The 20,285-nt window shown below is 56.6% G+C and overlaps 2 protein-coding genes across 6 annotated transcripts; both read right to left on the bottom strand.

Annotated features, from left to right (window-relative positions):
* Nucleotides 1-3,221: 3,221 nt before the first annotated feature.
* Nucleotides 3,222-10,858, bottom strand: ENSA (endosulfine alpha). 2 transcript variants are annotated; one of them, XM_049806046.1, is made up of 3 exons: nt 10,647-10,858; nt 7,306-7,431; nt 3,222-5,466 (listed from the first exon to the last, which is right to left on the bottom strand). In XM_049806046.1, exons 1-3 carry the CDS (start codon nt 10,701-10,703, stop codon nt 5,296-5,298), a joined length of 354 nt encoding a protein of 117 aa, XP_049662003.1. In that variant the 5' UTR covers nt 10,704-10,858; the 3' UTR covers nt 3,222-5,295. The 2 variants fall into 2 exon arrangements, with proteins under 2 accessions (XP_049662003.1, XP_049662005.1); XM_049806048.1 differs by lacking the exon at nt 10,647-10,858 and adding an exon at nt 10,452-10,624.
* Nucleotides 10,859-11,808: 950 nt separating this feature from the next.
* GOLPH3L (golgi phosphoprotein 3 like) lies at nt 11,809-19,086 on the bottom strand. 4 transcript variants are annotated; one of them, XM_049806320.1, is made up of 5 exons: nt 18,998-19,086; nt 18,057-18,251; nt 13,840-13,977; nt 13,544-13,658; nt 11,809-13,031 (listed from the first exon to the last, which is right to left on the bottom strand). In XM_049806320.1, the coding sequence occupies exons 2-5, from the start codon at nt 18,237-18,239 to the stop codon at nt 12,604-12,606; spliced, it is 864 nt and encodes a 287-aa protein (XP_049662277.1). In that variant the 5' UTR covers nt 18,240-18,251; nt 18,998-19,086; the 3' UTR covers nt 11,809-12,603. The 4 variants fall into 4 exon arrangements, with proteins under 4 accessions (XP_049662277.1, XP_049662279.1, XP_049662280.1 ...); XM_049806322.1 differs by having other exon boundaries at nt 18,960-19,068; XM_049806323.1 differs by having other exon boundaries at nt 13,846-13,977; nt 18,960-19,068.
* Nucleotides 19,087-20,285: the final 1,199 nt, after the last annotated feature.

Below are 20,285 nucleotides of genomic sequence, written 5' to 3'. Positions count from 1 at the left end.
GCCAGCTCTGAGGGCTGTGGGGTCACAAAGCAGGGCATCACCCCATGCCCTTGGGGCTGCCAGCAGGATCCAGCACAAGTTAGGTTGTGAAAGGGCTGGTGGGTGCCCTGGGGAGGCCAGACCTGCTCTGCCATCATCTATTGCCTGGGACACCCCGTGGGCACTTTGGCCAGTCTCAGCATTGTTGGGGCACTGGCTCTCCATTCCAGTCTTCCCTGGCCACAGGTCCCTCCTTCACCAACCTGGGACTGAGTGTGATGCTCTCAAAATATGCCCCGGTTTGGGCAAAACTTGGTTGGGGAAGAAGCCACAGGGACCTGTGCCGATGCAGGTGGATCAGACACTCCCTGGAAAGGCAAATGCCACAGCTTTGCTCTGGGGTGGTGAGGAACAAAAGGAGGTCTCCCAAGCGCCCCTTTGCCAGGGCTGTATCCCAGGGACTGCGCTCCACTCTATCCCCACCTCTCAGAAAGGCTGGGATGGAGAGAGAGGCCCAGGTACAGGAACAGCTGCTGTCCTGCAGAGCTCACACGTGGGGGATTTCCACCTGTGGAGCCAAGCACCAGTGCAGTTAGGCACATTTTGTGCCTAATCAGACCCAAGACACTGGAAATTGGGGTTTGGGGTCCCCAGAAATCACACCCCCAGTTACCCTCTCTGAAGGCGGGAAAGGGTATCCTTGCAGGTCCTGATGGCAGATGGCACACAGGTGGCCAGGCCAGGAACACTAGGGATTTGTGCTAGGACCTCTCTGCACCACTGTGCCATCCAAAGACCACCAAAATACCTCATGGTAGCAGAGCCCTGGCCACCACCTGCAAAGGTGAAGTCAGCCCCAAGTCACCCAGCTGATGTGAGGCGCTGCAGCGTCACTGAAGTGAGATGTGGCAAGAGCAAGACAGAGAACCCCAGATGTGAGGAGAGAACACCAGCACATCTTCTCAAATGGGTCTTACCACTCCAGGGAGGCAGTGAGGACATGGGGAGCTGCCACCATGAAGAAGCCCTGCTCTGGTCAGTGTTTTTGGGGACAGAAACTGCAGCAAACCCAAACCTCTGTCACCATCCTGAGCGTCACCATGCACCGGTGGGCACAGCAGAGGAAGCTGCAGTGAACACAGGGCACAGCCCTATCCCAAGTACCCCGAAGTGCTCTTGCCCCACATCTTACAAGAAACAGGGACATGCATCAACTCTGGGTGCCCCTTTACCCCCTTGCCAGCTCCTTTCCCAGCTGCCACCCCCACAAACCAGGGCAAGAGTGCGACTGGGTTGCACTGGGGTCCAGCAAGATGAAACCCAGCCCCCTCAAAATCCTTCCTGTGGCCCCAAGGAATGCGTCCTTGTTGGGAAGCAAATTCCTGGCACCAGTAGCAATAACAGAGGCGAGCTCGGCTTGATCCGGCAGCTTGGGGCAGCGCCCAGCACATACTTCCTCAGCAGCGCCAAGCTTTAAAGCACAAACACCAGCACATACTTGGCACCAAGCTGGAACAGCATGTCCCTGTGCAAACACCCGGCCCTGGCCCCCACTGTGATGTGGGCTTGAGGGCCTGCAAAATGGCCAACTGGGCCAGGGGGGAAGATGCAGCGCAGAGGCTTCAGGCAGCCCCAGGGAGGGTCAATGGGTTCATTTGAACAGTGGCCCACCCCGGTGACACCATCAGCTGGGCTGTTAAACTCTAGAAAGGAAAGGTGTGATGTCAAGGCTGAAAATCCTGGAGTTAAAGCCTCCAGGATGGCTGCCAGTGGGGACGGAGGGAGCCACAGTGGGAGGATGTCACTGTGAGGCAGCCCTGACCCCTGGGGAGGGCACTGGGAGCCCCTGCCCCACAGCCGGGGCGGGGGCGGGGGGCAGGATTCAGTTTGAAGGCAGGAGGATAGAAACCACCTTCTCCTGTGCTCACCCCGAGTCTCTCAGCTGTGAGCTAAGGTGGCTGCTGGCCCCACTTAGCCCCTGTGGCTGTGCAATGGGATGGACCCCATGCACCCCCAACCCCAGCCCACACACATCTGATAAACCCCATGGCCCCATCACTGGGTGATGTCCCCCATACACCCTACACCCACCCAACACACAGGGGTTAAACCATGACCACCATACACACCCCAGAGCCCTACGTGTACCACATGGCCCCATCCCTGGGGGACAGCCCATGGAGAACCCATGGCCCAGCACACACCCCCATAGCTGGGGTTCAGACCACACACACCCCACAGACCCCATCACCAGGGGACAGCCCTACAAACACCCCACAGCCCCACTGCGAGGGGTTGGCCCCCTGCCCCATTGCTGGGGATCAGCTCTCCATATACCCTATAGCTGGGGATGAACCCATGTACACCCCATGGCTCCATTGCTGGGGGACAGCCCCACAGACACTCCACAGCCCGCAGAGAAGGGTACCACACTGCTCACATATCCAGGGTGGGGGAGCAGTAGCTGAAATGAGCCCTGAAGGAGGGCTTTGAGCAGGGGCTTTGAGCAATTTTCCTGAGGCTTTTGGGGTCTCTCCCATATGCCCTCTCCCACCCAGTGCCCATCCCTGGGGTACAAGAGCATGGCCACACCTGCCTTCCCTGCCTCAATGAAACCCTGCATGGGCTCAGTGAGCCCAAGCCATCCCTCTGTGCCCCATCCCACTCCACAGCTGCACTTTGACGGCCTTGCTCCAGCCGCACAAGTCCCTCAGACACCCCGATAGTTGGTGCTAAACATCTTCCTCCTGGCTCACCCCAACAGCCCTGGGGGCATCAAGCCTCCTACCACTGCCAGCCTCATTCTTACGGTAATATTTTACAAGCAGCAGAGGATGAGAATGCGAATGCCAGGGCAGTTCCCAATGCACCCCTTCCTGTACAAGGCAGGCAGCAGGGCAGACAGCATCATCACACTGTTGCTGCCTGCCTGGCTCTGGGGGCAGAATGCAAATAACCCTGCTCCATGGCTACTACCCTTGTAAATTGCTCTTCCTAGTTCTCATCCTGTGTCCTGACAATCACTTCCCCTTCCTGCGCAAGCACACCTGGCATTTCAAAAAACCAGGGAAAGGTGTGGTTTGACAGCTGTCCCCTCCCTCTTGCCCCTCTCAGCACAGGGGCAGCCCCCAAGCTGCAACACCCCTTTGAATTCTTCACTATTTCCTCTTTTTTTAAAAAAAAAAAAAACAACAACAAAAAAACACAAAACATAGCACTCTAAAAGAGAGGAGAGATGAACATGTAAAAAATTATATATATATTTATATATATGATTAATATCTATTTACAACATGGCTGGGACAGACAGCAGAACATCCAAGGAAGTTGCACAGCCACTGCCAGCACCACCCCGGCCAGGTCACACAGGGTCTGGAAAGGTGACAGAGATGGAAACACAGACCTGTGGTTACAAGTGGGCAGCCCCTAATCCTGCTACACTCCTTGCCCGCTCCAGAAAGAGAAAACTGTCCTCTGCAGTCACAGGGATGGCAACAAGAGCCCCTTGCTCACTGTGCCCAGATGAGTGGAGCTGCGGCTGGCTTGCTCCAAACCACCTGAAGACAAATGCAAGCATTTGAGCACACCCTTGGCAAACAATCTCCAGGGAAGCAACACCACGTTCCTCACTCCGGCCAGCAGCAGGAAAGCATGATGAATGAAACAGGTTCTCAGGAAACCCTGAGTCAGCCAGCCAAGAACGCACATAAGGAAAGCTGTGCCCATGCAGAGCATTGCCTATTGCCTCCCTGCCTTGGTTTCTCCCCACCTGATGGGAATCCCTGAAAATAAAGAAAATAATTAAAAAAAAAAAAAGACATCCACTTGACTTCCTTTTACCCACATGCCTTCAAAACTAGGCCTAAACTGGGCAGGTTTAGCACTGCCCTAGCACAGGCATGCTGAGACCTTCCACTGCACAGGAGGGGAGTCCACTTCATCTCCACTGCATGAGGAGTGGAAAGTACACGCACCAAGTGTGCACATCATTCTGCAGGCTGCAGCCATCACACCAACCTTTTGGTTTGGGTTTTTTTGTTTTGGTGGTTTTTTTTTGGGGGGTGGTGTTACTTTTCAGGCCTGGAACAAAGAAAAGGCAGGAATAAAAAAAAAGGAGAAAAAAGAAAGAAACCCCAGCTTGGGGTGCCTGACACTGTCAACGCAGGTTTGCCTCTATGCTCCTCTCTTCCTAATCTCTGTCTCCGGTGCTTTTTTCCCTTCCAGGGTGGTTATTCCCAGTCCTGCCTCTCTCCCTTCAGAGATCAGCTCTAACAGCTCACATCTGTCTCACAGGCTGCTGCTGGCCGCTGCTTTGCAAGCACAAAAGTCTGGGCATCAGGCAGGGGCTGCATGCAACCAGACAAGGGTCTGCCTGCCCATTTGGCCACTCTCCTGTGTGCCAAGCACCCTGCTGCTGGTGGGATTCAGCTCACCACCTTTGCTGCCTACCTGGCAGCCAGGAGAGGCACCATCTCTCACCCTTGCCAACGCAGCCAGCATCACTGGCCAGAACTGACCAGGGAGACAGAAACTGTCCACAAACCCTCTGGGGCAGCTGCAAGCCTCACACTGTGCCTTGCACTTGGATGCAGCTGTGGTGGGGCTATACCCCCAAAACAGCAAATGCCCCATCACAGCTCCAAGCCACAAGGACTGTTTCAAACACTGCCTGGCCTCTCTCCCGCAACCATCAGATGCATCGTCCCCTCCTGCGACCTCAGCTGCTTTGTGCAAGCAGGGGATAGATCCCAGGCAGCTCAGCCCAGCAACACAGCCATGTAATTTTTTTGCATACCAGCTAATTTCTTCACTTAGAAGCTCTAATGTGCACACCTATTTAAACTTCCAGATCATGTATCACACCTTTTGCCCAGCCAGTTCTTCCCCTGCAGACACCCAACACCTGAAAAGCATTCACACACCACAGCTCCAAGCTCTCCTCTCCTACTGGTGCCAAGCAAACCGCAAGCAACTCCTCTGAGCACTTTCCTGCTTCTCCTGGGGCTGCTTGACTCTCCAGGCAAGGAGGCAGTGCATCAGTAGCTCTGCAAGCAAGGATGGTTTCAAACAGCATGAAAATTAAGGCAGCAAACTGACTTGCTAAAAGGAATGGCCCAATCAAATCTGCCTGTGCATTCCAGGCTACTGACACCTCTTGTTCACCTCTCACTGAAACACAGTCTCAGTGTGTGTTTGCTGTAAATACTCAAATAACTATGTGGATTCTGGTGCTCCCATCCCTATGGTACAGTGAAGTTCAATCCATTTAGCCAAAACAAAAAGGAAATAGGAAAAAACCCAGCCTGTGAGCACAGGCTACCCTGCCAGCTTGCTGGTTACAAGCGAGGATTTTCTCTGCGGGAGGTCCTGTGGCGTGGGGATGTGGTCTCCTGTCACCAGGTTCTTGTCTGGCCCTGCACTTGGCAACTGCTTGTTCTTCATCTTTGCCTTGGCCATGTTGTAGTCACCAGAATCGAAGTATTTTTGCTGGAAGAGGGAGAGGTGTTTGGGTTACTCTGATTTGCAAGAGTGGTAGGGACACAGCAGAGATACAGACACCTGGCCACAAATATCCTTTAAGGAGATGCTCGGGTTGCTCAAAACCAGGTCACAAAAACATTATGCAAGGAAAAATCCAAGCAAGGCAGCCTGGCCCAATTTAAAAGGCCTTTATCACCCACCCACAAACCCAGAGTGACTCAGATCTGCCCCAGCTGGAAGAAGCTTTGCCCCACAGCAGCCGCCTGTCTGACTCAAGACACCAGGGTGCATTTTCTCCCTTTGACCCACTTTTGAATGTTTGTAGCCTGTGAACTTTTGCTGCTTGGCGTGGCACTTGCTGAGTAAAGACTAGGTTTTTCCTGCCCTGCCCTTGTACCACACTCAGCGTGACAGGGATTCAATCCCAGAGACCCCCAGACAGCTGAACATAGGCACAGCCACGTCAGCAGATGCCTCCAGGCAGAGGCTCAGCTCCGGTAGGAAAGCCAGGGGACATTTGCCAATACAGTTTATTCTGGTTTGGTGAAGAGATGAGCTGGTGTGACAGAGGCATGATTTTCTCCCCGGAGAGTACAGCCTGGCCAGTGCCAAGGCCTTCACTGGACTGCCCAGGCTCCCAGCAGCTGAAACAATGCAGGGAAATGGCTGCAAAGACGTGGCCAGAGGACACCTCCCTGCTGCACAGCACCACTGACCTAGGGTTCAAAGGGCATTTCATTTCCTTATCGCACACATCACCATGGGACTCTGTGCTCCTTCTCCCCCCACAGCGGTGTAGGAAAGGCTGAATACCAAAGCAGAGCTTATGCCAATGCTACAGTCAGGGCTTTGCTGGGCACAAGGAGCTCTTAAAAGCCCCGATGCACTGTCAGGCCCCAATGAGCCCAGTCCTGACAAAAAGCCCTGTCCCGCTTCAGTGCCAAGCCATTAAACAACCCTCTTTTCTGTGCTTGTTTTAGGAGCCGGTACCTAAAATAACAGTCCCAGTGATCACATCAACAGTGAGAGCAAGCGCCCACGGCAGCTGCCCAGGCAGAGGGGACAGCTGTCATTACAAGCTGAAACGGAAGCAGGACAGAGCCAAACCCCGAGCAGTGTGACCGGGAGACACCGTGTGTTCAGAGCTGGGGAAGGCACGCAGCCACTGGCTGCCAGCAGCTCAAGAGGAATTTATGTTTTCTGCACCAGCTTCCACAAGGAGAAGAGCCAGCAGTGACAACCCAAGCAGGCTACAGATGGCTCTCAGAGAGGGATTTAATTACATTTCCAGGGAGCACAGTCAGAATGTTGGCTTTTTACACTGGTGCCAGTGATGGAGATACAGCCAGCTGACTCACTTGCATTCTCAGTGCCTTTTGCACCAGCGAAGAAATCAGACAAAGTGCAGACCAGAGAGAAAAACTCAGGCCTGCAGCATCTCAGTGGCCCACTGAACCCCAGGGAGCACAGCAGCAGGCAGGGGGGGGGATTTATGCACTCATTTCACCTCTAGACCCCAGGTTTTGGGCCAGGGTGTGGAGGACAGGGTAAGATCCACCTCTGGGGGAGATACACAGAGCAAAACCAACGAAGAGGCTGCAGCTTTTGGGTTCTGAGCAGGCACTAGCCCTACTTGCTTGACCACAGCAGCCCTCGCTGCTTCAGGCTTGTTCCTGCTGGGTGCCACATCCAGCACAGGCACTGGAAAGAGCCTGGCCCATGGGTTCAACAGACTTTTTGGCCTGGGGAATTTTGGTGTGATTCCTCTGCCCTGGTTGGAGCTTGGCTGCCTGTGCCATTGAGAGAGGAGAGAACACGAATGAGCCATGGCTAAGGAATAAATACCCCTTTCTGCAGTCTCTTCATGAGGAAGTCAGAACCTCCAGGCTTCTGGCCTAGGTTGGGGTATTTGGCCTTCAGTTTTGCCTCTTCTGCTCTCTCAGGGGTGACGGTTTCCTTCTCTTGCATGTCCTGAAAAACAAAGAGGGGGGTGGAAAGCCTTTCAGCCCCATAGGAAAAAAGCGCACCTGTGATGCTGTAACACAATATTCAGCAGCACGTCCAAACTCTGGCACCTGGCTTGCCGAGCAAGGTGTGGTCCCCTGAAAAACCCAGATGCACTCAGAGAGCACCTTCCCAGCCAGAAAAGAGCTTTTACCTCCAGTACCTGTGGAAACAGGCAGAGTCCCTCTCCCTGCCTCCTTCCCAGATGAAAGCCCCTACAGGCACTTGCGCTGACATTTGGCTTTGCAAATTGGGCTTAAAACATCACTGCAAATCGCTGCTGGACAAGCGTCTTCCCCTGACTAGCGACAGGTCGACCAGCATTGGCAAATGTCAGTCCAGAGCCACCCTGCACAATGGGCTGCGGCAGTGCACTGCGGTGCTGGGAGGGTTCGGCCTTGCTGCCCCCGCTGCAGTACAGCTGAGATGGAAGAAACCCTTCTCCCCCAAAACCCGCACAGGCAGCAAAGCGGCATTTTAGCACCTTTTTCACAGCCACAGGAGTTTCAGGATGTTCTAGGAAGCCACCCAGCCCACTGGAAGCCTGGGACCAATTCCAGCATAAGGTGCCAGGACCTGGTTGTCATCTGTCCCCTCTACAGGAGCTCTGAAACACCCCCTCAACCCAGCTATTGAAGTAGCATCAGCTGAGCAACAAAGCAAGGGTTCCCAGTGCAGGGCTTGGGATCTGCTTCCCAGCCACCAGCCTCTCTCTTCAGGGAGGTGCGTTCTCCCCTCCAAGGAAGGGCTGCAGACCTGGGGACAGGAGCTTCGGTCTGGGGTGGGAAGGAGTCAAGTTCCCAGCAGGGCCTGGAGAACCTCACCCCCGGCAAGGCCAAATTCTGGCGGTCAACTGGCCCAGCTCCAACGGGAACGCGTCACTGCTGGCCACCTCCACCAGCAGCCACCTGGGGCCAAGCCACTGCACGAGTACAAGTCATTTTTTCCCAGGATGCTGGCAAGGGGTGTTTTTCATCACTGCTCCCTTTCTAGCAGGGACGCTGTTGGCAGATTTGGCAGCAGCAGCCACTCTGCTCCTGCCAGCCTGGCTGCACCGATGGATGCCATGTGCATCTTCTCCCCAGTGCTGAGGCCCTGAACCCCTCCCAGCCCACCAGAGATGGCACGCTCCATGCAATAAGCATGGCAGAACGCTGTCACCACGAGCCTGCGCCCCAACTGTGAAGCAGGAAAGCCCTTGGCATCAGATGGGACGAGCAAGCTGGAAGGATGCAGCTGGCAATCATGCAGGGTGGAGGTGGCTAGGGATGGGAGTCCCAGGCTCCCCAAGGACAAGGCACTGAAGCTCGGCCTGGTGGCATTAAGATGTGCTCCTGTGCAATTCGACTGGCAGGACTTCCCTTCCCAGGTGGCCAAGAGCAAGCTGGAGCCCACAAGCCTCCAGGTTGGAAAGCATTGCCAGCACTGCCAGACATTTCCAATGTGATCTTCCACTGGTGTGGACCCAGGGGAGCAGCTCTTCGCAGAGTGGCTCTGGCCCTGGGGGCCAGCTCCCTGAGAAGCTGCAAGACAGCATATGCAAAGGCTGCCATAGAACAGCTCCTTGGCTGCGTCTCAAAAAGACAAAGCAAACCCTAGTTAATGGCAGCTCCTGACAGTCAAAACTGGGACAACTAGAGCTAGGAGCAGCAGCATGATGTGCAGGCTTGGTGCATCCCACCTGGAGCCCCAACTGCGCAGGCTCCTCCTTACACCCCCGTCCACAGGGGTCCCCAGGGATCGAAGGCGGGGGAAGGTGCCGAGGGTCTTGTCACGATCTTCAGCTTCTGCATGCTGCAGGGCTTTGCCCACACACATGGCCTGAAGGAGCCCGGCTCTTCTTATCCATCTCCATGACAGCTCCCAGGAATAAGAGCACACCACTTGGCCCTGCCACAGAGCTAAGCACCCCATCAGATGGGTCAAGGCAGGTTTTGGCAGCAGAAGCCAAAGCTTTGCCCCCCGCAGCCCTTCCATCGCCTCAGTTCTTCATCTCCAAGCCTTGTTCCTCCCTGCCTGGCTGCAAACACCACTGGCTCCCATCACCGCATCTCTCCCGCACCGTCTAGCGTGTGCCACTGCACTCCAGTGCTCGCCCACCTCGTAGGCACTGCTTCTTCTGTGGCACTCAGCAGAGCAAATACCGTGCCAGCATCCTTAACACCTGCCAGCAGATCATGGGGCCGCCCACAGCAGTGCCTCCCACCATGTCCCTCCACCATGGGAAAGCGCCCACCACCTTCTCTCGGTGCCTAGAAGGCAGTGCAGCTGCCTCCTTCTTATGCCCACCCCCAGAGCTAAACTAATGCCAGGGAAGTGGAAAAAGCTTCTCCCGCTGTGACGTCCGAGCGAGGCTACACTGGCCACAGCGGGATGGCTGAAGGTGGCCCGCAGCAGGGGAGGGCAGCAGCTCTGCCTGTGCCCTGGAGGGGTCCGACTGCCCCGTGGGGGGCTCAGGCTCGCGCCCGGGGTCGCAACAGCCGCTTGGGCCGCCTGGAACCGCTGCCCAGCCCCGCTGTTTGACGCCAGCCCGGCTCCCCCCGTACCTGCAGGCAGCTCTGTCCCACCAGGTCACCCGACAAGCCGCAGCCACGGCTCATCACTTGTCCGCTCAGCCCCCGCGGTGGTCCCGGGGGGGGGGGGGAAGGAGCGGGGCTAAAGCCAACGACGGTTTTTCGGGGAGGGGGGGATGGGACTGCGGCACCCTGGCATGCCCCTGCGCGAAAGGACCTCACCCAGCTGCTGATGAGGCGGCCTCCCCCTCACCCGCAGCCGGGCCTGGCCCCTTGGCAGTGGGGCACAACCCCCGTACCCCCCAGCTCCTCTTCGCGCCCCAGCGCTCCCCAGGACCCCCCACCCCCCTCCCATCCCAATACTCCCCAGCACCCACAAGCCCCCTCTCATCCAACGCTCCCCAGCACCCCCCATCCCACAGCCCCCTCCCACCAGTGCCCCCCACCCCCAGTATCGCACAAGACCCCACGCACCCCCCACGCCGCCATCGAAACCGAGCTATCCCACCAGGCCTGCCGGAAGTCCAACCCGCATCAGCCCCGCAGCCAATGAGAGACTAGCATTCATCAGATGGACAACAGAACCAACCAACCCACGCACAGGACCGTGAAGAGCGACGTGCAGCCGAGCCAATGGGAGCCGGCCGGGCCCGACCCGGGGTTCCCTACCTGTTTCTCCTGCCCGGTCTCCTCCGCGCGGGCGCCGGTACCGAGCGTGGCTGCCATAGCGAGATGTGTGTGGGGTGTCCTCCGCGCTCCCTCCGCGTCCCGCGCTGCCTCCGCTCCGCCCAGCCCCGCGCTCTGCTCCAAAATGGCCGCCACCGCCCCCTAACGCCTCAGCTGCCTGACGGACAGGCGCGCTTCCCAATGGGCATAGGGAGGCGGCCGCGGTGACGTCATACCCGACAAACCAGCGCCCGCGAGGGCGGCGACAGCGACCGGGCGGGGCCGCCTTGGCTGGAGCGGCCACTGGCCAATGGGAAGTGAGGCAGCACCACGTGGGCGGGGCAGAGGGCCCCGGCCCAGCCCAGCGCGGCACCGCCCGCGCGCGGGAGCGGGAGGCGGGGCCGGGGGCGCCCCCACACGGCCCCAGACCTCCCCCTCCTCCCGGGGACTCGGGGCCCCCCCCCCCCCCCGACACCCCCCCCCCAGCGTTGCCGGGGCTGGAGGGGCCGCCGGGGGGGGTCCGGCACCCACCGCAGCGCCAAGCCACCTGTGCAGGGCCCGGGAGGCGGGGGGCGTAGGGGCGGCGCGGCTCCTGCCCCGCTCCCCAGCCCCTGCAGGCAGCAGGGACCGCGGGGGAGGGGGGCGCGGCAGGAGGCGGCTGCGTGTGCGCTTGTGACCCCCGGGTGCACACCGCTCCGGCCCGCACACCGCGGGGGGCGGGGAGAGGCGCCTGTGCCAGGAGGACCCCCTCCCCCACCCACGGGTTTTGGGGACCCCCCCGCCAGCATCCAGATGCAAAGGGACAGCCCTCGGGCAGCCGAAGGCCCGGGAGGGGACGGGCGCGCGGGGAGGCAAATGGATCCCGGGTTGATGGCACCTCACCGGTGCCCCGCAGGCCCAAGGTGCCCCCCAGGCCGCACAAGAAGCGGGATAGGAGATGGCACGCGGCCCGCCTGCCTGCAGACCCCCGGCTGGGTGCAGGCAGGCAGCAGCAGCTGAGACCACCCGGCAAGTTCACAATGCAAGTGCCACCAGCACCTGTGGGAACCCGGAGGACCCCCTCTGCCATGCCAGAGCCCCTTCAGATGCAAACCCTGTTACCAGAACGGGCAGCTGGACCCACTGCAACTACAGAGGACAGATTTAAATACCCAGGACTCCCTCGGGCTGTAGAGAAATAACATGTAAATGAACTACAGGAGATTAAAGTGGTGGGGGAAGGGAGAATGAAAAAAAAAATTTTTTTTGCACAGTTTAACTTTTCCTCTTACTAGAAAGAGCAGGTAAGCAACAGGGCACAGCCCAGGGCAGGGCTCCATGGTCTTTGCAGAGCTGCTCCTCAATGGCAACATGCACCGATGGCTTTGGGCTGCCCTGTGCCAGCCCAGCATGGGGTGGTCCCAGCTGCCAGACCCCTCTGAACCAGACCCCTGCCTGCTCCCCTGGCCGTACCACGTACCATAAGGACGTCAGCGTGCTCCATAGGGGAATCTGCGCTGCCCAGGCAGCTCAGAGGCAAGACCTGTGCGTGGAACAGGGAGCCATAGAGATAGTCAGACAAGCCTGTGCACAGGGAGCACAGGCTGCTCCACAGCCCCATTTCTGCTGGGGTTTGGCCCATCTGAGTGGCTTGATTCCTGCACGCAGAGGCAGAGCTGAGCTCTGCCACCTCCCAGCTCTGCACTGGCCTGAGAAGGAAGCCTATGGGCAAGGAGCACTGGAAGAGGAGCGAAGAAGCACGGGCACCTCTCCCCAGAGGCACCAGTTTTTGGAGGAGTGCGAGACCTGCCCACACAGGTGGGCTCTCACTCTCCCACCCCTGCCCAGGGGGGAGAGCAAAACCTCCTGGTCCCCACAACCTGAGCCCACCCGCTGCTGCAGGAACTTCATGTCCGTATACACCTGGCCTCACATCAAGGGGGTGAGGCCACCCAGCTGGTTTGGGGGGTTCAGGGGCTTTTTAGGCCTTATTGAAGGCTGCCAGGACAGCCCAGATCATCTCTGCGCCCCTGGCTTTGGCAGCTTCCACCTCAGGGTCCATATCGAGGAGGTCCTTGGTCCTGTTCATTGCCACATTGTACTTGTCATCTGCCAGGCTGGCGAAAACGTTCTCCAGTACATCTGAGGAGTGGGCCAACACAAGAAGAGCCAGAGTCCTGCGTTCCATGCGGTGGGGGTCATTCACCCACCGCTCCAGCATGCTCTCCTGGAGCTTCTTCACCAAGCGCTGCTTCTCGGTGGCGTTGCTGACAGGGTGGGTGGTCATGTCGAAGAGCAGGAAGTTCTGCTTCTCGGTGGTGAGGATGCCCTTCTCCACCAGCGCCTTGGCGATGCGCTCACGCACGTTCCTCAGCTGGTACTGCAGCTTGAAGGGGTTCCAGGTCTCCCCTGCAGGAGAGGAGACCCTGTTCAACGCTGGGGCAGCGACAGCTTTGCCACCCAACGCCAGCGCCCAGGCTGCTTCCAGCCCAGGACCATCTGTGCTCTCACAGACACCAGTCACTGCTGCAGGAACCCTCTTCCCCCCCTTGGCCTGACTCTGACCCGCTTCTCCCATCAGTCCAAGCTGGCAAAGCTCTCAGTGGCCACAGGGCACAGCAGCCTGGGGCAGATCCCTTTGGAAAGCCCATTCTAAACAGGACCTTGGACCCCAGACTCAGTGAAGACTCAGCATGAAGAAAGAGGCAATGGGGAGTGAGGTCCAAGTGTTCCACCAAGCTCCCAACAAAAAAGACCCAGAAAACCATTCTCTGCCCCTACATTCAGCCTTCCCCTGTTCTGCTGTCCATATCCTGCCCATCTCCAGTGAAGCGAGGGGATGACCAAGCCACGAAGAGGGGACAGGTGGCAGGGACAGGCCCTGAAGGAGCTGGGGAGATGGTGTCTCTAACTGGCCCTACCAGTGAGCAGCTCTATCCAGGTCTGCACCGTTTCTGCAGACTCCGTGGCCTTGATGTGTCGGAGGGTCTCATCCAGCAAGACATCACCAGTTGGCGCGTCTGACTTCAAGAGCACCTGGAAGGACAAAGTGGAAACATGGCATAAGGCTGGATGCAGACCTCCTGCACCCTTCCTGAAGGAATGGCACCAGCCCTGGCGTGCAGCACTGCTTCAGCAAAGCTCACTGCCAGAGGGCTCAGCTGGGGTGGACAGAGCCCTGAAACCCATCAGGCCCTCAGCCCAGCTCCTGCAGCACCTTCACCTTCCTCTCCAGCAGTCTCTTCTTCCTGATGGAGAGCGGCTCCAGGCGGATCCGGCCACGCAGAGCCAGCTCAATGAGGATACCACCTCGCAGGCCTGAAGAGATGCAGTCATTCCAGAAGGAGGTGTAGCCCTTGGAGAGAGGATGGATAGAAAGGGGAGAAGACAGATGGGAAGGGGAACTCTACTGAGCCCTCCACCCCTCCTGGACAGCTCTGGCCCTGCTCAGGTGACTCTCCTAACTCCCATTAACAGCTCTGCCTCCCAGGCCAAAGGGAGAAAAGGACTTTCCCTACCAGGTGAAAAGTGCCTGGCAGCCCCAACTAATCCCCTCCCTGCCCAAAACCTCCCTGTAAACATTGAGCAATTCAGGCTGTGCCTTTCCCACTGCACCCACAACCATCCGGCACACCCCAGTGCTGGCCAGGCAGCTGCACCCAACCTTGGATCATAAAAAATCCGAACGAAAATGAGAAAAGTGGGGCCTTTTCCCCTGGCAAGCCCCTGGCCACAGGATATTGCTGCTGCTGTGAGGCTGCAACCAGCGACATGAGCTCTGCTCTGCCTGTCTCAGCACCTGCTGCAGACGTGCCCAGGGGAAACAGGAGGCAAAATCTGCTCTTCTCCTTGAAGAAAGCCCCCACTAGCTCCAGGCATGCCCTGAGAGTAATTAGCTGTACAAAAAAATCGCTCATCAGTACTGTGCAGAAGAGTTTCCCTGCTACCCACAGCACTGTCCCACAGGGCACAGGCTGCAGCAAGCCCCTGTTCCCACCACAGGGCACAAGAGCTTCCCCAGTCCCTCGCTCAAATCCGCCTGCAGCCTTCTGCAAGAGATTTCCAGTCAGGGATGAAGGACAAGAAAATACATCCCACCTCTTCCCCCCAGAGTGGGCACCTTGGGACTGCGGTGCAGCAGTCTGGGTCCCACCAGCAGTGCAGCACTAGGACTGCTGCCGACCAGATCTGCTTGGACTTGGCACATTCCACACCTGGCCCCAAGCCCTGTTCTCTGAGCCTGCCATGGGACAGGGTCCTCACCCCAAGAAGCGCAAGCTCCAAAATTAAGGCATTTGGCAAAGCAACAGGAAGGTGCAGAGGTCTGGAAAATATGACCCACAAGGAACCAGCAATTGAATCGGGGTTTTCAGTCCAGGGAAGAGAAGACAGAGGGAGAATAGGGTAAGGGGGGTCAGACACATAAAAGGCAGCAGCAGAATGGAAGGGAATGGCCAGTTCCCACTTCCACTGTGCATGGGACAGAGTCCTGGGCTAAAATTGTAGCCAGAGAGATTGGAGCTGGCACCAGGAAGAAATAACCATCTGGACAAGAAAGCCCAGGAACGATTTACCCCTGGAGGGAGGGGGCAGGGAAGGGAAGTCTCTGTCCCTTGAGGTTTAAGAACGTTCAACTGATGCTTCTCAGGAGAGAGATAACCTTGGCTTGAAGCAATGGGACAGCCTAGTTGACCTCTCCGTTCCCTTCTTCCACTTGTCTTTTATCTCTTGATTAGAACAAAGCCCAGTTGTTCCAGCCCAATGATTGCTGCATTGTGGCACAGACGCAGGGCAGCAGTCCTTGGATTTCAGGGCAAGCAGACAGCAGGCAGGGCTGCAAGGAGAGGCTTGTCCATGCAGGCAGCAGGGCTGGGAATGGGGCAGGTGCTGGTGTTTGAGATGGGCCCAAGGGAAGGGTGAGCCAAGCAGGATGCAAAGTCACAATGTGCTTGTTTGCAGGGGGACGCCAATACAACAGAAACACTACAGCTCGTTCGTAACTCCCTTTTCATTGCTCTTTTTCTCTGGAGGGAGTGGGTAGGAGGAGAGAAAGGGCAGGTCTAAAAGCTACCAGGAGACTCCAGACAAAGCAACCTAACACACCCCGTTCCTAAGGAAAAAAGGCTGAAAATATGTAGCCCTCCTACATGGAAGTTTTTACAGTCTGCACGGGTCAACTCTTGTCCCCAGCCTGTCTGTTTATACAGTGCATCTGGATACCGGGTTGCTCAGCTTGCATAGCACAGAACCATACAAGAAATGAAAATCTTTATTTGCTTTCTTCATTTCCTTGTGAGGAAAGACAAAGCAACCTTTCATCCCTGTCCTGCTGATTTCTGTCCATAGGAGACACACTGTTTTTTGCACTCGCCCTTTACGAACATGTTCTCCAGAAAAGGGTGTGGAGGTGGCTGAAAGTTTCAATTTACTGGGCTGGAAGGCACGTTACCCCTAGAAAATTTTAAGAGGTCTGAAATCAAACAAGTCGAAAGCTCCTGGGTTACTTTCAGCTTCTGGAATCAGACTGGTTACAAAAGCCAGGCTGGTGTGCAGCCAGTTTCTCCTAGGGGGACAGGCTGGTACTTAAAATAATGAAATTACAGTGTGACCTCATTGGATTTGGCTAAAATTATCTTGTTTTTTTTCCCAATCATCAAACCATGAATGAACAACAGGGCTGGGAAAACCCAGTACCTGGGAGCCCAGCTCACGGCCAGGCTACTGCTGCCTCTGGTGTTCCTTTTGAGATGGAGGAACATGGAAGGACAGAATGGGAAGACAGGGGTGGGGGACGGAAAGTATGACAAGTTTTCTTCACATGTGTTGTGCTCTCATAACTTCCAGGTGGCTGAAGGACCATTCCCAGGAATACATTAACCAAGCCAAGAACGCTAAACATAGCCCAGGAAGAAAGCAGACCATGCCACGCTCCTAGGCTGCTCTCAAATATTTGCTCCAAAATTATTTGCATGATGTTCTCTTTACAGCCCTGCTCTCCTGTTACTTCCTATTCAGCTCAGCAAGTCTTAGATCTTATCTGGGTTTGTTAAACAGGACAGCGACAAGCCTTTGTAACTCACACAACCCACATCTCTTCCCTGCCGGATCTGTGAGTGCGGTCCACGTCAGAAGCCATGGCCTGAGCAGGTCTATGGGAGAGCAAGGCACCAGCTCAGACTAACTCAGCAGTAGCAGGGCACTATGGAAAAAAAAGTTCAGGCACCTCACAAGGGCTTAATTTCAACCCAGAGAAACAGATAAAGAGAAGGTGGCCCATCTACCACAGCTTTGACAACCACAGCATCTCCTTTCCTCAGGGTGGGAGACAGGCTCAGAGGAAGAGTGCTCCTGGGGCTGAAAAACCTGTGTTTAAGGCTCTCCTCTCATTATCATCCCAAGAAGCACCTTGGGCAACTGGTTAGCTCTCCCTGGTCTAGATTTCCCCATCTGCTTGACAGGAATAGCAGCATCAGATTCCCCCAAAGAGATCAAGATGATGCATGCACTAAAGAAGACAAGGCATGCCAACACAGTAGATAAGAGCCAAGCAGCTCAGAGAACTCGACACAAGATATCTTCTCCCTTCCCCCAGCTCATTCTAGGCAGAGTTGAGAAACAAGTTCCTACTGGCTGATAAGCACAAAACAATTCCATTTGACCAGGGTCCCTTTCCAGCAGAGAACCCCCTGAAAATAACCAGCTGTGAAGTTTGTCCACTGCTGCCAAGGAAAGGCATTAAACCAGCACACAGGAGTAAAACAAATGCCCAGCAGAGATTCCCATCCAGTCCCAATCCCCTCAAGCCTGGAGCTGCACGATGCCATTCCCACCCGGCTAAGGAAATCACCAGCCTGAAAACAGAAACGTGGCTCCTACCTCCTTTGCCATTGCTGTGTTCAGACCCATCCTGCACCTGCTTTCAACCCCCAGTCCAGCTGCCTTCTCTCACCTTGCCCTCTTCTCTCAGAACCTGCCCCGCCATTTTTCACACCAACTTTTAACAAAGTAGAAACAGTGCTCAGAGTGTCCCTATGTATTGGATAGGAAAGTGCACTTGGGCTAGGGAAGAGGACATTTACCATCTGATGCACAAGGTGAGGCTCCTTTTACTCCACGTCTTTGACCCTGTCAAAGAACAAACCCACCATTTTTCTGCAAATGGCAGCTGTGCAATACCATAAGGCACCCTTTGCATCCAGCTGCTTCTTACAGTCCCTGTGGCAGAGCTGGTGGGACAGCACTTGCAAGCAATCACCACAGCCCAGTTTAAGCTACAGATGAAGGTGGTTTGCGCTAAGCAGGCAGGCTTTGTTGAACAGGATTCAGAGGAACTCGTACGATCCCTTCTGCTGCACAATGAGAACCTCACCTCCAGGTACACCAAGGCAGTGCTGCCACCACTGCACATGCAGCCGTCGCAGACACCTGCCTTACCTCCTTGTCCTTCAGCCCCAGGAGCAACACCTCCTCCATGAGCGTGAGGTGGATATCTTTGAAGTCGCCAGGATCATCGTCATTCAGGTCTCTGTCCGCAGGCGCATCTTTCTCACTGTCAGACTTCTTGTCCAAGTTCCTTCCTGCCTCAGCACGCCGTCCTCGGTGCGTTAGGGTCGTCATCTCCCTCTCCGGCTGGGCACACAGAGAACTGAGGTCTGCCCTGTTTCTAAACACTATGGACTGCAACACTGCTAAGCTCCAAGCCCCAAAACCCAGGCTCCAGGGAGGCACAGACAAGGACAAGGAACTCTCATCCCTTCTACCCAGGAATTTTCAGCTCACCCCTCCCAGGATGGCCGTACAAGAGTCACTGATAGTGAGCAGCTGTTCGTTCCTTGCCTGAGACGCTGGAGGAGATGAATGTACATTCAAGGAGATCAGGGCAGATCTGAGCCACAGCCGAGTCCTTGCACCCAAGGACCTCCCGACTTGCGCTCACAAGAGACAGGGTCCCGCACCCACACGGGACGTGGGACACCCGGCTCGGTTCCAGGGCGATGCAGAAGCAGCGCCTTCCTTGGCACGGCTCTTTCCCACCTCCCCCCGTGGCGACCCGCTCGCGGGTGACACTCGCCTTTTCACGGAGGTTATAAGGAGCTGTACACTCGGGTTCGCGCTCCCACGCTGCCAACCCCGAACCTCCCGCGAGCACCCCACACCCCACGCACCAGTAACAAGATCTCACAACTTTTCCCCTGCGAAATGTGCAAAAACAGCAAGCGGAGCGGGGGGACGACGGGGACATGGCCGTGCCCTCGTATGTCCCATTCCCAACCCCCCCGGAGTTTCAAGGCTGGGAAACAAACCCCTTGTTTTGGTTCACGTTTCCCCCGACCTTACCCCTGCCCGGCGGGGTCCTTCCCAAACCACCCCCGCACCTCTCACTGCGATCGAACTTCGGGGCCACGGAGAGGAAAAGCTTCCTGCCGGCCTCGGCGGCTTCCTCCGCTCCGGGAACCCCGCCCGGCCCGCGGCGACGGCGAATGGGAGCCCGCCCGGCCGGCAGCCTCCAATGAGCGCGGCCGGCGGCGGGATCGCCCCTCCTCCTCCTCCTCCTGGGGAGGAAGGTGGCGCCAGCGGAAGGGCTGCCGCCTCCGACCCCTCCTCCCCGCACCCCGCCGCTTTGCCCGCGGAGCCGGGCGAGGGGGCGGCAGGACGGGGCAGCTCTCTGCTGTGGAGCCGCAGAACGGTTTGGGGTGGAAGAACTTCAAAGATCATCGAGTTCCAGCCCCCCTGCCATGGCGGAGGGGGCACCTTCCGCTACAGCGGGCTGCTCAGAGCCCCATCCAGCCTGGCCTTGAGCACTGCCAGGGAGGGGGCATCCACCGCCTCTGCGGGCAGCCTGCTCCAGTGCCTCACCACCCTCATCGTAAAACATCTCTTCCTTACATCTAATGTAAATCTACCCTCTTTCACGGTAAAGCCATTACCCCTTGTCCTGTCACTATGTGCCCTGGTAAAAAGTCCCTCTCCAGCCCCTTTGTAGGCCCCTCTAGGTGCTGGCAGGCTGCTGTAAGGTCTCCCCAGAAACTTCTCTTCTCTAGGCTGAACAACCCCAACTCTCTCAGCCTATAGAAATAAATGCGTTAATCAACAGTCACACACCCAACCTCACTGAACCAGCCCAAGGCACCAGCAGTCCTCACCAATTAAATCCCAGGGATCCGTTTCAGTGCGATAATCCCAAGAGAAACGCGCATCCTCAGCAAGTGCCTGCCCCGCACAGCTGCTTCCACCAACAAACCCCGTTTCAACTTTTTTTTGCCAAATTCGCTCTTGCCTTGCTCTGACCTGCTGCCCACACACCCCTGCTCTGATCATCCCATACAGGGTCAGCCCCAGAGAACCAGCAGCTGGAACAAGACCAGGGAGCCGCGGCCTACAGAGCTAGAGCTCCCAAGTATTAACCGCATTTCATTAAAGCCCCCAAACGTATGCATGCCAATCCACGCTGTAAAGAAATACACAACAACTAAATGTTAACATTGTTTTAACTGAGGAATGATAACAAGACGTTCTTAAGTTAGAAGTCAAAAATGTCAAGAAATGTTCAGCTATTCCCACCTAAAGACAGCAGCAGCTCTTTGCCATGCAGAAACAGCTTCAGTCCAATTCATTTACAGCACAGGAAAAATTAACATTTTTTTGTTAGAAAAAGAAATGACC

This window comes from Accipiter gentilis, chromosome 7, assembly GCF_929443795.1.
Source record: "Accipiter gentilis chromosome 7, bAccGen1.1, whole genome shotgun sequence".
In the NCBI taxonomy this organism is placed as follows: Eukaryota; Metazoa; Chordata; class Aves; order Accipitriformes; family Accipitridae; genus Astur; species Astur gentilis.
This window is presented reverse-complemented; position numbering and strand designations above follow the sequence as displayed.